Source organism: Maniola jurtina, chromosome 24 (assembly GCF_905333055.1).
Source record: "Maniola jurtina chromosome 24, ilManJurt1.1, whole genome shotgun sequence".
Classification (NCBI taxonomy): domain Eukaryota; kingdom Metazoa; phylum Arthropoda; class Insecta; order Lepidoptera; family Nymphalidae; genus Maniola; species Maniola jurtina.
In genome coordinates, this window is record NC_060052.1 from 5,250,666 (window position 1) to 5,268,330 (window position 17,665).

The 17,665-nt window shown below is 37.1% G+C and overlaps 1 protein-coding gene across 1 annotated transcript; it reads left to right on the forward strand.

The window, feature by feature from the left end:
• The first annotated feature begins 388 nt into the window (after nt 1-388).
• LOC123877888 (zinc transporter ZIP13 homolog) lies at nt 389-17,665 on the forward strand. The gene is made up of 8 exons (XM_045924838.1): nt 389-993; nt 10,832-10,945; nt 13,159-13,434; nt 14,339-14,481; nt 15,487-15,607; nt 15,968-16,053; nt 16,946-17,015; nt 17,354-17,665. The coding sequence occupies exons 1-8, from the start codon at nt 810-812 to the stop codon at nt 17,527-17,529; spliced, it is 1,170 nt and encodes a 389-aa protein (XP_045780794.1). The 5' UTR covers nt 389-809; the 3' UTR covers nt 17,530-17,665.

The window sequence follows — 17,665 nt, forward strand, 5'->3', positions numbered from 1 at the left end:
GATAGTACTGTTAAAATTTTAAATACAACGGTGTGCTGATAATATTTTATGTTAGATTCAGTCAGGCGGAATGGGCGGAACGCGTCGAGGTAGGTACGGAACGTAACTATGGCAGGGTTGCCATCTGAACCGTTATACGAATAAAGTAGAGAGTTGAATAAATTAAATGTTGTTTTTAATATTCGCTAAACGCGAAGAAAAAAGTAGGGTTTAATACCGTAAATCTTTACATTTTAATACTGTAATGCCGTATTTCTTTAAACTGAAATATCATAATTATAATTGGTCATTTTAGCCCACTTCTATTAATGTTTTCTCTATCTGGTAACACTGATCTCAGTGTCAACTGTCAAGAATTGTCAAGTACCAACTGTCATTTTATTTATTTCAAAGGCATTCGATGATTCGAAACTCAAAAAAATAAACAAGGAAATTGGAATTTGTAATTAGCATCGCATACATTTCGTTACTCGATTATTTGATACGGCGTAGGAGTGTTGAATTTTTTGTTGTTGTCAGATGCGCAGTTAAAAGTTTATTGAAGATATTGAATATTGAAGCGGTAAAAATGAAACAACAACATTGAAAGATATTTTTTAAAAATCATCTGTGATATATCGAGATAAGGTCGGGCGCACTCAATCTCAGTGCAGATTAGTTCGTCTGGAGTCTGGACGGGAGAATCTTGGATAACAATGTCGAAATAATAATATAAAATCATCTGTGCAGTGTGCAGTGTGCATACAATTAAAAAAAAAGTGTGAGACGCGTTCCATTTTATTAGAAGTTTTAAATTAAGAACAATAACAATGGAGAGTGTTAGTGCTGCATTATCGGCGGGGTTTTGGCCGGAATATTTAAACGGTTTTGTGGAAGAGTTAGATGAACATCCGTGGTTATTTGCTGCCTTGGCTTCAATGCTCGTGGGTTTAAGCGGAATCTTGCCCCTTTTGATCATTCCGATAGATGAAACAGCATCCTTCAAAGACGGCGGTAAGTCAGTCTATTTTTAATTTTCTTGTCATTGGTCCCTCATTTTAAATGGGACAATGATCTGACAGTCCTTTGTTTAATTTTGATAACAGCTAACATTGCAAGGAACATTAGCGAGGAGATCTTTGTATACCCAGCTATAGACCTATAATACTCTACCCAGCTTAATATCAAAATATAATATTTAAAGTCACTATTTAAGTATTATCAATTGTGTCATCATTTACTTACTTAATTGTCATTATATCTACCTGTCGCATTTCCACCACTGATTGTTTCGGGTCTCCTCTCAATAAAAAGGTTTTAAGACATTGTCCTCCACACTGGCTTAAAATGCCTCTCTTTCTCATACTCTTTGTAGATAAGCGACAACCTTGCAAGTTTGATTCAGGGGCAAATTAGAAATAATTAATTTCTAAATTGTCTCTGGTCTGGTTTGGTGGCAGGCTTTAGTCATGGCTAGTTTTTTACAAAACCCTACTTTTTTACAAAAGCAATTTAGTGTTTTAAGTCAGCGGTAGGAAAGGCATACCAAACCAGTGGTAGATGCATATTTGAGTATTTCAGAATTCAAAAGTAATTGTAAAAGTTTAAGTACCATTTGAATAAAATATATTTCTATTCTAAAAATACATATTTTCATTCTATTCTAACTTAACATCAAGATTTCGCTTAACATAAGACGACCTGTCTGCTCATTTGCTTGTTATTTGTATTAAAAAAAAACTCTGGGAACTTCCCAACCTTTTTTGGCTTGTTTTAGGACCACATGATCTACAGCCAAATAAGCTAGCCAATATATCATCTTGCATTAAGTAGTTCCATTATAATACACATCATCATCGACCCATCTCTCAGTACTGAGTTTCATAGGTCTCATCTGAGAATGATGATTTAGGTCATAGTCCACTACGCTCACCAAGTGTGGATGGCAAACTTCTGAATATTTATTTTATTTTATTGAAAAAAGGCACACAAACAGGTTGTAACTCTAAACAGCCTAAACTTAAAAACAATAAATCAGGATTGTGACAACTCCTAATATGTTTACACAGCAATAGGTAATAATTTAGGATATTATGGAGAACTAGCTGACGCCCGCGACTTCGTTCGCGTGGATGTAGGTTTTTCAAAAATCCCGCGGGAACTCTTTGATTTTCCGGGATAAAAAGTAGCCTATGTGCTAATCCAGAATATTATCTATCTCCATTCCGAATTTCAGCCAAATCTGTTGAGTGGTTTTTGCGTGAAGGAGTAACAAACACACACACACACACACATACAAACTTTCGCCTTTATAATATTAGTGTGAAGTGTGATAGTGTGATCAAGCATGCTGGTTTCCCTAAAATGTTTACCTTGCAATAAAGCAAGTTAGATTTAATTGCTTAGAACACACATAACCCTGAAAAGTTAGAGGTGTGTGCCAGGTATCCTGGCATCCAAATTGGAGACCAATCTTTAGGCTATCATAGCTTACACACATATATACATACTGCAGAAGCATAGTCCTGGTATAGAACTTCCTTTCACAGAGGAAACTAAACCCAAACACGCAGTATTCTCATATCAGGTTATGTACACAAAAACATGTTGTACTTATAGTACAACTTTATAGTAGGTAGCAGGCATAATTGATATGATACTTAAACCAAACAAGTTTGCAAATAGGTATAACACCTACTATGTTTATCGAATTTTTAAAAATCTGTAGTTTCTTGTATAGTGGATCTACTTCTTAGTACTAATACCTACCTAATCTGAATTGAATACACCCTGCCTACCTAGTACCTACAGTTGATTTTTCCACCCCCCCAAAAGGAAAAAATCTGAAAACCACGAATTTGTGGTTACATCATTAAAAAAAAATGTGTTTCAATTTTCAAAATAAGAATTTTTTACCAAGTGGGGTAGGTATCATATGAAAGGGCCTTTACTTGTACATCCTAAAACAGATTTTTATTAATTTTTATGTATAATAGTTGATTTATCGTGTAAAATGTTTGAAAAAATACCCGAGTACGGAACCCTCCGTGCGCGTAACTGACTCGCACTTGGCCGGTTTTTTAGTAACGACGTAACACAAAACATTGACCGCAGTCTATTCTTACGTCATAAAACCAAATATCGCATAGACATTTTTTGATGAATTTCCAATATTTTCTTGTTGATAAGTACCGCTTAGCGTATAATTCCACAGTCTATTACTATTTAGTACAACAGTACAATACTTAACACTTGAGATTGCCAATAACTTGTGAAATGCTTTAGGCAATCGACCCGCGGTGACTGATTTCTGTGCTGTAGAGATAATAGTGACGATATCGGTTATTGACAGAGAGCAATACAGTGAAACGGAATCAAAAGTATTGAATTTTTACTAGAATAGAATAGAATAGATTTTTTATTCAAATAGACTTTTACAAGTGCTTTTAAAATACAATACCCTAGGTAGGTTTAGGTGGCATTAAGCTGGAGACTGACTTGTACCATTTGGTTTTTCTAATGAACCATTCTAGACGATCTTGTAGCTGGAGATTGACTTGTAACATTTTGGTGTAATGTATCGAGTTTTTGTAACTTAAACCAAAGACTTGTAACTAACGTTAGATTGTAAAACCTATCATTATTCGAGGCAAGCGCCGCGTGCTCCACTCCACTGTCGGTTTTTTCGCGAATTCCCTTTGAATGTCGGGTACGGACTACGGAACCCTACAACAACCATTCTCACTTATCTAGCAAAGTGAACTACTTATTAGTCTGTAATGATAAGTACTTGAACGATATGGCCGGACACAATGGCAATTGCAAGCGATCTCAATTAAATAGATGATGTCAACCTTCCTGCACTATGACCATTTAAGACATCTGCACAAGTGTACAGATACATAGGTAAGTACATACCTACGAGTAGTAGACCTTGAGCATTTACGACCAAACTTGGAAAGTCAAAGTCAAAAGTCAAAGTCAAAATCATTTATTCAGAGTAGTTACTTAATGTACACCTTTTGTTTGTCGGATTTGTTAGATTTGAAAGATGATACCTATAACTAGTGGTGATAACTACATTCGTAAACTTAAAACTAAAGCTACGAGGGTTCCAGACGCGCCCAAGTCTGAGAAGAGCCCACAACAAACTCAGCCGGGTATTCAACTAAATGAAAATTAGTCTCTTATTAGCTTCTTTGGCGGGATGGAGCTCTCTTGCCTGAAATTCTCCTTCCCAATAACAATCTTGGGAACGAAAATTTGTCTCCCCCTTTGTAAGTTTTCCTTTCTTTCGATATCTTTATAATGTTTATCGTGTTTAAAATTAAATCCATAACATGGTACGATGTTTATCGGTCGAACAGATATCCTGCGTTCTTACTCGTAGATGAAGATCTTAGAGCTCTGTCGTTTTTTTGTTAAATCGAAAACTTTTGTGAAAAAGTGGATAAATGCATTATGACAAAGAAGTCGTTTAAAGTAAGTAACGATTTAGGACCCTCATCCAACATCTATGAGTTCTTTATGCAGGGTCAGATAGAAAAAAAATATACTTTTATCTGTTAGTGTAGTGGCAGACGACCATTATCAAGTATGTCATTAACCTGATGACCTTTTATTATTGTTTATTTATAAGTACCACGATGTTACGATAAGTAGGTAGGTAATGGGAATTCGCAAAAGGCACTTTGTTTTGCATTCCTTTAAAAGTTTTTAACGGACTTCTAAGAAGGAAGGAGCTGGTTTGCAATTCAGCCCCTTTAAAAAACTTATGTTTGATCCTGAATGTAATTAATTGCTTGTAAGCTAAAAATGAGTGATGTAAAGCTGCATGTTTACTAATTAAAAAAAAAAATGCTTAACTTTGGCCTATTCAGGGGTTTGATCTCGGGCACACACCTCAAATTTTTAGGTGTTATAAGCGTTTTAATTAAATATCACTTCAGCGGTGTCCCTACTTGATTTAAACGTAAGGTTTTTAAGGTGTAGGGTCAAAAAAATCCTGGAAACCCGGCAACGCATTGACCGTTCCTCTGGTGCTGCAAATATTCATGATGTTCGGTGGGTATCCGTCGCTCGTTTGCTCGATATTTATATTAAGAAAAACCGGCCAAGTGCGAGTCAGACTCGCGCACTGAGGGTACTCGGGTATTTTTCCAACATTTTGCACAATAAATCAAAAACTATTATACATAAAAAATAAACAAAAATCTGTTTTAGAATGTACAGGTAAAGCCCTTTCATATGAATGTTGATAGTTATCTTGATAGTTGATAGTTATCTTACTTTGAAAATTGAAACATGTTTTAATTTTTTTTTAAATGATGTAACCACAAATTCGCGTTTTTCAGATTTATTCTTGTATTTGTGCTATAAGACCTACCTACCTGCCAAATTTCATGATTCTAGGTCAACGAGAAGTACTCTATAGGTTTCTTGACAGACACGACGAATAGACAGACAGACAACGAAATGATCCTATAAGGGTTCAGTTTTTCCTTTTGAGGTACGGAACCCTAAAAAATATATAATCACAATCATCACGAGGAAACCTACATGCCTGAGAGTTTCCCATCCTTTCCTCCTGAGTCTTAATCACTTTGATTTTTTGGTTGGAAAAATAAATCTCAAGAAATGTTATTTAGTAAATAAATATTAGATACAGTACCTAATTGATATTTGAACAACCGATAGACCGATATACTGATAACGCTAATAGATGTTATCAAAATCAGCGTTTTATTGATATCAACAGTAAAATTACCTAATCCGATACATTTACATTGATTTACAATATCTTACAACATCTAAGTCAATAAAGATAATCCAAATGGACGGCCCCCATGTACTAAATTAAATAACTAGTCCTATTGGTATACCAATGTAATTTCCTAGATACCAAATCTTGATAAGATAAAAGTATTAACCATAATAGGATGCACGAATTTAATTTAAGACATCTACTTTATTTTCTACTTTATATTTGGTGATTAGCTGTAATTAGCAAGCAGAAGTGGCATTGGCCGTTGGAGTCGAAAAGTCGTAGAGTGGAGAGTGAAAACCGCATATTAGTAAGCTTAGCGTGTAGTGCTTTCCGACACAATAGACTGGCGATAAAGATGGTGGCGGGAATTGGCTGGATGTTACTGAGGTAGGGAGTGTTGAGGCTCACTAGGGAAGGTCTATGTTCAACAGTGAAGTGGATGACAAAACGCGGTAACCCAAAATGTCCGAAATTGAGAAAAACGCGTTTAAAGTATGCTTTTATTGGTTTTCATCATTTCTTTGAATCGCATACTCTCAGAGCCAAAACAAGATAACCCGTAACAATGCTGCATAGGTTGCTGCATTTTATCAGGACATTACGTGTAGGTTTTTTTGACGTGACAACGTCTTATAATTCGATAGAGCCGGCTGCACGCACGAAAAAACATGACTCATGCGGCGTTACCTCGCTCTGAGGCGTTCCATGTAAGGCTTGAAGTGCAAGCGAGAGCGCGGAGCGAGCGACAAAGAAGCACAATCGGCCTTTGTTGTTACGTTCAACTATCGTCAGTAAACCGACTTTACAGACAACTAATTTTTTTTACATATTAATAAAAAGAAACCCTATGCGTGACCTGATAAAATATTATGCTGCAAGTTCGTCACGAACATGCATGTCCCTGCTATAAAATTACTGTAAGCTAGGTTGCACTGTTTTATCGCGATCGATGAAATAATCGAGTACCCACTACCCTATAAGTTTTCTTGACAGACACGATAGACGGACGTGTCTGTCTGTCTGTCTGTCTATCATCCTATATAAGGGTTGCCTAAAAATCCGATTTATAAATCGGGTGTTCAATAACACATCAAAGTATTTGTCTGTATTAAGAGGGGTCTCTCCGTCACTCGCTTCATACAAACGTAGTTCCAATTTCATTTGAATATTAAGCAACCAAAGTCCATGAAATTTTGCAGACATAATATTCATAGCCCCTGTAATTTTAAAACTACATATTTTTAGAAAAATCTAAAACACCACAGACATATCTATATTAGTTTCTAAAATATGTCTGCAAAATTTCATGTACTTTGGTTGCTTAATATTCAAATGAAATTGGAACTACGATTCTATGGAGCAAGTGACGGAGAGAGCCCCGTTAACCCTTTGATCTTCTACATTGTCGGTAATGTCGACGGGATCATTGTTATCTGTTTATTATCATTGAATTTAGAGACGCCGCAGAGCACGTATTGATAAGGGACTTATAAATACTTAAAGGTGAAGTACCAATTCTAAGAATGCAATTTTAAATAAAGCCCTCTAATGGCCCTCTCCTGACAACAGTAAAATTCAAAAGCATATCTCCGATTTTGATTTTTAACGAAAAGTATTATTTAGCACTAATTTCCTATACTTTTATAACGCTTTCTGTTTACTATCAAAGAAAGTTTATAATCGCGAAAGTTTGTATGTATGGATGTTTGTTACTCTTTCACGCAAAAATTACTGAACGGGTTTGGCTGAAATTTGGAATAGAGATAGATTATATTCTGGCTTAGCACATAGGCTACTTTTTATCCCGAAAATCAATGAGTTCCCACGGGATTTTTAAAAACCCATGTCCACGGGAACGAGGTCGCGGGCATCGTTTTCCTGGCCGAACGCTCCGAACATTTCCGTAATATACTTAATCGAAGTTTTTATGTTCAAATTCAAATTCAAAATGTTTTTATTCAATTAAACTTTTACAAGTGCTTTTGAATCGTCAAAAAAATTACTACTGGTTTGGAATGCCGTTCATACCGAGAAGAACCAGCAAGAAACTCGGCGGTTGCTCTTTTCAAGTACATATTCAATTATGTTGTTGTGATCCTATAAGAGTTCCTTTTTTCTTTTTGAGGTAGGAATTCTAAAAACATTTTTTTACCTTCACTCAGTAGAAGGTAAATTATCATTTAAAAGTTAGGAAGCCAACAAGTGGTGTCAATGGCTCAGCATCCGACAGTTATATTAATTCATATTGCAATGCCATACGAATCATCATTATCGGTTTATTCAAAGTCGTAGAGTGCGCACGTATTGATAAGGGGTAGCGGGTGACTGATAACGAAGGAGGCGCTTACTATCATTTATAGCGAATACCTAAATGTAAATTGAGTATCTTTTTCCGGGTTCAAGGAATCTATTCCGTTAATATGTTTATTTACCTATCATACAGTAGTTATCAGGGGGCACGGCAGTGCCCCCGCCAAGACGAGCCAAACGGCGGCCGGGGCGCTACGTACCTTTTTCTCGAAGTGTTTCGCCGTATTTTCGACCCGTCATAACTTCGGTCTGGAAGACGCTAGAAAGCTGAAATTTTCAGTATAAGGTGTCCTCAGCAAATTTACCAAATGTACCAAGTATCAAATATCTAGCTTTTATGGTTACAGATTTATTGATACCTAAAATACGCCGATTTCGTCCCTCACTGATGATCATCAAAACCTCTACTCAAAACCTCTAAGGTACTTCCCGAAGTCCTAGAAGACTGAAATTTGGTATGTAGACTAGAAATTGACTACAAACTACAGGAAAATTAAGAAATTGGAAATGCCCCCCCTCTACGCCTCTTATGGGTGAAGCAAATCAGTAAATTCTGTCGCTAGAATGCTGATATTTTCAGGATAAGATGTCCTGGGCAGATTTATTAAACGCATTGAGTATCAATTGTCTAGCCTTTATAGTTTCAGATTTATTGACAGTCAAAACTTCTAGTCTGTAATTCTAGGGTACTTCCCGAAGTCCTAAAAGACTGAAATTTGGTGTGTACACTAGAAATTGCATACAAACTACAGGAAAATTAAGAAATTCGAAATTTTCCCCCTCCACTCCCACGTATGGGGGAAGCAAATTATTTGTAAAGTCTATCGCTAGAATGCTGATATTTTCAGAATAATATGTCCTTGACAGACTTATCAAATGTACCAAGTATCAATTGTCTACCTGTTATGGTTTTAGATTTATTGCCATTCAAAACCCCTCTAGTCAAAAGTTCTAAAGTACTTCCCTAAGTCCTAGAAGACTGAAATTTGGTATGTAGGCTAGGGATTTCATTCAAACAACAGGAAAATAAACTTTTCCCAGTCTGTACATTTAAAAAATGTGTTTCCTGAAGTCCTAAAAGACTGAAATCTGATATATGTATCTGCTTTAAAATTGAGTTGCAAGATTCCACCCAAAAAAACATAGTTACATACATTGCAAGTGGAATAAAAGCTTTAAAAAAAAGAGGTAACAATAGAGAGGGGGCCATGAAAATGATGTAGGTACCTACAAAAAATAGATCCAAAAAAAAATCTAGGGCACCTGCCAAAAAGAAATGAAATCCCACCAAAAACATTTCATGTAAAATGTTGCCAAGACTCACAAGTTCATAATGCTTTCACTGTTAAAAAGTTATGAGATCTCTAGTAGAGCCAAGCCCCTAGCTGAGCTTAGAATTGTGCTGGCCATGGGACCTATCCCAAGTCCAAAGTATATAGCTCTTAAATGCTCTTGAGTATATCTCATTTATAACAATAAAGAACAAATAACTCTACTTACAAGCTCTGATTTTACAAACCCTAAATCTTGGTTAAAAAAGTACGGCTTGGCCGTTTAATGTTCGTGAAACTATTACATGACATAACATATTATATTAAGGTCATAAGGAATAGTTTGTTCGACAATTACTAATTTTTATTATACTTCATGATTGTCGCACAAGCTATTCCGGGCTTAAATGTCATATCAGATAAAAGTACCACGAACATTAAACGGCCAAGCCGTACTTTTTTAACCAAGATTTAGGGTTTGTAAAATCAGAGCTTGTAAGTAGAGTTATTTGTTCTTTATTGTTATAAATGAGATATACTCAAGAGCATTTAAGAGCTATATACTTTGGACTTGGGATAGGTCCCATGGCCAGCACAATTCTAAGCTCAGCTAGGGGCTTGGCTCTACTAGAGATCTCATAACTTTTTAACAGTGAAAGCATTATGAACTTGTGAGTCTTGGCAACATTTTACATGAAATGTTTTTGGTGGGATTAGTTATTACAGTTTAATCATGAGCTTGGTTAGAAAAAAATCGGTCAAGTGCGAGTCGGATTCGCACACGAATGGTTCCGATTCGTACAAGAAATAATACTTTTTATTTATTATTATTTTTATAGCGACCATTTCGAAATTTTTTATTTATTGTAATAGCGGCAAGAGAAAAACAAATTCTATGAAAATTTCAACTCTCTAGTCTCTACCTATTTACGATTCACGAGATACAGCCCGCTGACAGACGGACGGACGGGCAGCGGAGGCGTAGTAATAGGGTCCCGTTGGTACCTTTCGAGTACAGAACCCTAAAAATGACAATAGGTATATTAAAAAAAATCTGCCAAGTGCGAGTCGTAATTGTCGACAGGTCGAGAGGTTTTGAAAAGTGTCCCAAGTAAAGTTGTAGTTTGAAGTCCTCACTTTAGGTACATATTATGTAAGATGTTAACACGTTAATTATATTATATAAATTGAATAAATAATAATAATTAAAAGAAGCTGTGATAGCCCAGTGGTTAGAACTTCCGACTCATAATCGGAAGTCAGGGGTTCAATCCCGAGCACGCGCCTTAACTATTCAGTTATATACGTTTTAAGTAATTAAATATAACTTGCTTTAACGGTGAAGGAAAACATCGTGAGGAAACCTGCATGCCTGAAAGTTCGCCATGTTCTCAAAGGTGTGTGAAGTCTGCCAATCCGTATTGGGCCAGCGTGACCCGTGATCAGTAGTGGGCCGGCAATGGGTTGATCACAAATAATTAAAAGAATCCTTTGTCTTTTCCAGCCAGTGCCGCAACACTTCGTATTCTGCTCAGCTTTGCAGTCGGCGGTCTGCTTGGAGACGTTTTCCTTCATCTGCTGCCGGAAGCTTGGCAACATGATCTGGCCAGTACAAAAGGTGATTATTGGCAAAGTGTTCTTAGTATACGGTTATAGTATTGAGGAAAAACGGCCAAGTGCGAGTCAGACTCGCGCACCGAGGGTTCCGTACTCGGGTATTTATAAATAGAAAGAAATAAAAATCTGTTTTAGAATGTACAAGTAAAGCCATTCCATATGATATCAGACAATCAAGACAGACAGACAGACGGACAGATAGACAATAAAGTGATGCTTTAGGGGTTCTGTTTTTTCTTTTGAGGTACGTAACCCTAAAAAAGAAAAAAAATGTAGGAATTCAGTATTGACTGCTATTTTAAAATACACTGCATTGTTCGGATACGTGCCTACATAATTAGTAGGTAAGCGTACCATAATATCGAACATTGACATCACCCGCAAGTTCGATTTCAAGGTTAGTTTTTACAGTGCATGCACCATGCACTGTAAAAACTAACCTTGAAGCCCAAGACCCAAAAAGAGGGGTGTTATAAGTTTGACGTGTGTACCTGTGTATCTGTCTGTGGCATCGTAGCTCCTAAACTAATGAACCGATTTTAATTTAATTTTTTTTGTTTGAAAGGTGGCTTGATCGAGAGTTCTTAGCTATAATCCAAGAAAATCGGTTCAGACGTTTGAAAGCTATCAGCTCTTTTCTAGTTCTTACTGTAACCTTCACTTGTCGGGGGTGTTATAAATTTTTAATTAACACTTGTTATATTTTAATAAGATATTAGCAAAATAATGCTAATGATTCATCGATTCTATTAATAGACATCATTGTCCTACACATGTGCTACCTAAATGTCTTTACGAAGCACGTTCTGATAACATTGTAAACAAAAGATTTCCTTGTATTAATGAAATAATAAAAGCAAATTGTAATATCAGCAGTCAGTTGTGTATTAAGTAACTAGCTTATGCTCGCGACTTCGTCCGCGTGGACTAAACAAACTCGAAACACCCTATAGGGTTTGAATTTTCAAAAATCCTCTCTCAGCGGATGTTTACGTCATAATACCTATTTGCATGCCTTTCAGCTTGATCAGTCAGTCAGTCAGTCAGTCTCAAGTTTCAAGGAAAAGCTTTCCTTTTATATAATACTAGCTGATGCCCGCGACTTCGTTCGCGTGGATGTAGGTTTTTCAAAAATCCCGTGGGAACTCTTTGATTTTCCGGCATAAAAAGTAGCCTATGTGCTAATCCAGGGTATAATCTATCTCCATTCTAAATTTCAGCCCAATCCGTCCAGTAGTTTATGCGTGAAGGAGTAACAAACATACACACACACACACACACACACACACATACAAACTTTCGCCTTTATAATATTAGTGTGAAGTGTGATACAGAAGATTATAGAGATAAGAAAACTAGCTAATCATAGTTATTCTACAGCAAAAAGCAGTCACCATTCGCCTTAAATGATACATTTCGATCCTGTTATTTTAATTATTGTTAGCTGAGGTTTTGTGTCCCTAGTTGATAACATATGACTTCCTTACAAATGAATTAAAACCTATGTGTCATGGACATAGAGCTGAATATTAATTAGCTAAGTTCTATGGCATGATTCAAAGGTTGAGGTTTTGTGCTCCGAGCGAAATAGCTTTGTGAGAAAACAGTAGTAAACAAATGTGTGAATGAATTGACTAGGTTTTTAACCTTTGATAAGTTTATTACACCTACCATTGTTATCTATGTGCAGACTGTATATTTTTGTGTGTGTAAGACAGGTGGTGTCTAACCGACCAAGCATAAGTTTCTCAGTACCTACACGATTATTTAAAGTAATTAAGTCCTGCAGTTTTTTTCCTGTATAAAAAGTAGCCTATATTCTTACTCAGCTATCTCTATTCCCAGCCAAATCAGTACTGCCATTGTGTCGTGAAGGAATAACAAACAAACAACATTAACAAACTTTCACATTTATTACATTAAATACGATTATTAATATTACATGAACATTCTTAGATAAGTAATAATAATTTCTTCACATAACTATGTCGCAGCCACTTTATTTCAACATTCAAATGAATGGCTAGTCATTTAACGAATTGGAGTTATAAGCAAGAGCAAGTTGCAATCAACAGTTTTGTTTTTTGTTTTCAATAGCCACTCAACCTATAGTGAAGAATGAAGTCCGTTGAGTGAAAAGAAGTTTTAGAAGACAAGCAACTTCCAGCCACTAACAAAATTAAGAAGAATTCATAAAAATATTTCAATTTTCAGATGGAGAACACGTTTCTATGAAATGCGGTCTCTGGTGCTTATTCGGAATGCTAGTCTTTATAATTGTGGAGAAGCTCTTTGCTGGTGTCGAAGAAGAAGATGAAGAAGAGATTTCCAAACTAAATAGTACTGACCATATAGAAATAGAAGACATAGAGAAGCTTCTAGAAGCGGAAAGAAACAATCGAGGGAAAGAGAAAGGTGAAGGGATCTGTGGCAATGGCACGGCTGCAGCCAAGTTGTATGATACGTGTGTTTTCAATAATAATACTAAAGGTTAGTAATTAGTATTGCGGTGTCTATTTTATTATAGAAGTAGAAAATACAGATAGATATCTATCTATTCTTTATTGCGACACAAAAAGTCACAGTCAAAAACTGTGGAATCCATAGACATACTAGTTTTCGCTAGTGGAATCAGATTATTTAAGGGGCAGACCAACAAATTCCTTAAAGGTCGGCAACGCACTGGTTCCACTGGTGCTGCAAATGTTCATGGGCGGCGGTAATCACTTAACATCAGGTGACCTGTCTGCTCGTTTGCTCGCTACTTAAAAAAAAAACTGGCCAAGTGCGAGTCAGACTCGCGGACTGAGGGTTCCGTGCTCGGGTATTTTTTCCAACATTTTTCACGATAAATCAAAAACTATTATACATAAAAATAAATAAAAATCTGTTTTAGAATATACAGGTAAAGCCCTTTCATATGATACCCCACTTGGAATAGTTATATTACTTTGAAAATTGAAACACATTTTAATGTTTTTTTAATGATGTAACCACAAATTCACGGTTTTCAGATTTATTCCTGTACTTGTGCTATAAGACCTACCTACCTGCCAAATTTCATGTTCTAGGTCAACGGGAAGTACCCTATAGGTTTCTTGACAGACAGACAACAAAGTGATCCTATAAGGGTTCCGTTTTTCCTTTTAAGGTACGGAACTCTAAAAAAGTTAAAAGAACAACTGAAAAGTATAAAAAGCGCAAAAGCGGCATTATCGGTAAAGAAGGAATGGGGGAAAAGGAGAAAGAAAGTATCTAGTAAGAAGTTAATATGTGTGAAACAACAAAAGTTTTCGGTGTTGCAGCGTGGGTTATCCAAGGAGAAGACATTAAGAAGCTTGTTGAATAAGGAAGAAAGAAAATGGGCTGTAACAATATTTATTAATTTTTGTAGGGGAAGGTGTATGTTGCAGCGCTATAACTACAAAGAATGGTACAGTCCGCTGTAAAGGAAACCGTTGGATGGGGCGATGTCTGCTGAGAGAAGCGAAAGAGAAAACATTGAAGGCTTCAAAGGAAAAGAGCGAGAAGAAAGATGTGAGTATCCTTAGAACAAATATATACTATGTAATAAACAACTGTCCATCAGAAAGGTCTTTAGTCTTAGTTAGGTCTTTTATATTGTTTCTCTTTTATATCAGTGACGGTGAAAAAATTTAGGGATATAAAAATGTCAAGTATGAGTCGGTTTTTTTTTAAATTTTCATTAGAACCATTTAGAAATTTGCACTGCATATTTCTGCCGTCCTAACAAAGAGTGCAATAAGTCGAGTTTTTGGGCAAATTGACTTAAGACCATATCCGTAATCAGGAAAATGAGCTCTATATTTTCGCCTTAGACGTCTTTTTTGTATCTTCAGTAGTTTCGGTTCTGTTGGTTATCAAAACTGCAATATGTAATATAACGATTTGTAAGTAGCTAATCATAACCGCGAATATCTCGAAAGTAGTCGAAACATAGTTATTGCTCTCTTCGTTAGGACGGCAGATTTGTTATCATAGCAGCAATAGAAATAGACATTCTGTAAACATTTCAACTTTCTTCAAAATTTCAAAATTATCTCTTTCACGAGAAACAGCCCGCTGACGGACGGACAGCGAAGTCTTAGTAATAGGGTTCCGGAACCGAAACTTGCATGCAGAGAGTTCTCTATAATGTTCTCAAAGGTGTGTGAAGTCTGGCACTTGGCCAGCGTGGTAGACTATGGCCAAAACCCTTCTCAATCTGAGAGGATACCCGTGCTCTGTAGTGAGCCGGCGATGGGTTGATCATGATAAAGGACGTCCGCCTGCTAATCGCAAGTCGGGGGTTGCATTTTAAGTAATTAAATATTACTTGCTTTAACGGTGAAGTAAAACATCGTGAGGAAAACTACATGCCTGAGATTTCCCCATAATGCTCTCAAAGGTGTGTGAAGTCTGCCAATCTACACTTAGCTAGCGTGGTAGACTATGGCCAAAACCTTTTTCAATCTGAGACCCGTGCTCTGTAGTGAGCCGGCGATGAGTTGATCATGATGATGATTAGGTATTTGTTCGCAGGTGGCTGGCTATCTGAACTTGATGGCGAATTCCATTGACAACTTCACCCATGGGCTGGCTGTGGGCGGTTCATTCCTTGTCGGCTTTAGGGTGGGCTTGCTTACCACATTCGCTATTCTGGGTAAGTTGATTATTAAAGACAATCCATCAATACTATCCATACTAGTATAAATGCGAAAGTGTGTCTGTCTGTCTGTCTGCTAGCTTTTCCCGGCCCAACAGTTTAACCGATTTTCATGTGGTACAGAGTTAACATACATCTCGGGGACGGACATTGGCTACTTTTTATCCCTGAAAATCAAACAGTTTGCAGGGGATTCTTAAACGTCTATCCGACCGATTCATATGAAATTTGGTACAGTGGTAGCTTGCGTCCCGGAAATTGACATAGGCAACTTTTTATCCCGGTTTTTTCATAATTATAGTTTGACTTTTCGAAGCATACTGTTATACTTTTTTCAATTTAGTTAATTTGTTTCAGTTCACGAGATCCCACATGAAGTAGGCGATTTTGCGATACTGCTCAAAAGCGGCTTCTCGCGATGGGAAGCGGCTAAGGCACAACTGGTCAGCTTTTTTTAATTATGTAGTGGCTTCGGCCGTGGCTAGTTACCACCCTACGGGCAAAACCGTGCCGCCAAGCGATTTAGCGTCCCGGTACGATCCCCTGTAGAAACCAAAGGTTTATGGGTTGTATAAACAACTGCCATAGCCCTTCCAGGTTAGCCCGCTTCCATCTTAGACTGCATCATCACTTAACACGAGCAGAGATTGTAGCCAAGGGCTAACTTGTATCTGAATAAAATAAAATGTAGGCTAAGCTTAACTGCAGTCATTATAATAGTAATGCTGAGATCTTTAAGCGAACTTTGACTTTGCCCAGACTTCAGACGTCGTTAAAACGAGACGGCGTTATATCGCTGGCATAAATCTGTCTCGTTTTAACTGAAATTTAATTCTGAGCAAAGTCAAAATAAGCTCTTTATCGTCAGCCTAAGTTTAGTGATGAAAAAGAAAATGCCTATTCACTCTTATACACGAGATATGTGCGCTTAGAGTAATCACACTATAATATTATAAAGGCGAAAGTTTGTGTGTATGTGTGTGTGTGTGTGTATATTTGTTACTCTTTCATGCGAAAATCACTGGACGGATTTGGCTGAAACTCAGAATAGAGATAGATAATATCCTGGATTAGCACATAGGCTACTTTTTATCCCGGAAAATCAAAGAGTTCCCACGGGATTTCGAAAAATCTAAATCCACGCGGACGAAGTGTCGGGCGTCAGTTAGTTAAATATCAATTGTTTTAGCGATAAAGGAAACCTGTACCTGAGAGGTCTCCATAATTTTCTCAAAGGTGTGTGGTAGACTACGGCCAAACTCCTCACTCTGAGAGGAGAACCCGTGCTCTGTAGTGAGCCGGCGATATATTGATCATGATGTCTTGTGTTTCCAGGCCACAGCATCAGCGGGTCTGATTGGCGCTATGACAGCGGTCATATTTAGTGGAGCCAGGAATGCTATCGGTGAGAGAACTATTCCATCACATTAGATAAAGATAAAGTCTTTTCACTAACATACTGCCATAGACTTTCCAGGTTATCGTGCTGCGCTGGCAAATTATAAAAGTACCCTTTTTTTTTTAAAGAATATTAGCTATGCTAATCATGACTAATACTCCCCTTACCCCTCCAATTAAGCGTAAAGCTTGTGCCAGGAGTGGGTACGACAATAATGCAACAGGTGGGGTTTGAACCGCCAACCTTTCGGAATTCAGTCCGCTCGTCAACCGTTGAGCTATCGAGGCTAATTATGTAAACTTAATACCCAATTATTCTATTTTTCTCTATCTATTCTATTCCAGAGGCGAAAACTTCCTGGATAGTCCCTTTTACAGCGGGGGGCTTCCTACACATCGCGCTGGTCACTGTGCTACCGGATTTACTTAGAGAAGAAGACAAAATGGAGTCGCTCAAACACTTAGCTGCTCTCGTATCCGGTATATTTGTCATGGCTTTTATGACGCAGTACTTCGGATAGGCTGTTTAGGCAAGAAAACTCAGGCAAGAAAAAAAACCAGGCAAGAAGGCATGAAGTAGGTTGAGTTAGACAAATTGTGATAGTGAGTAACTTTTTCAGTTAGGTACAAACCAAAATTATTTTATTAGTTTGCATC

What these genes read in the sequence shown, in the direction of transcription:
- LOC123877888 (XM_045924838.1), top strand. Translation starts at nt 810, where the DNA reads ATGGAGAGTGTTAGTGCTGCATTATCGGCGGGGTTTTGGCCGGAATAT. An exon ending in TACCACATTCGCTATTCTGG is followed by an intron (nt 15,608 to 15,967) that starts GTAAGTTGATTA and finishes AATTTGTTTCAG; the next exon opens with TTCACGAGATCCCACATGAA. An exon ending in AAGCGGCTAAGGCACAACTG is followed by an intron (nt 16,054 to 16,945) that starts GTCAGCTTTTTT and finishes TTGTGTTTCCAG; the next exon opens with GCCACAGCATCAGCGGGTCT.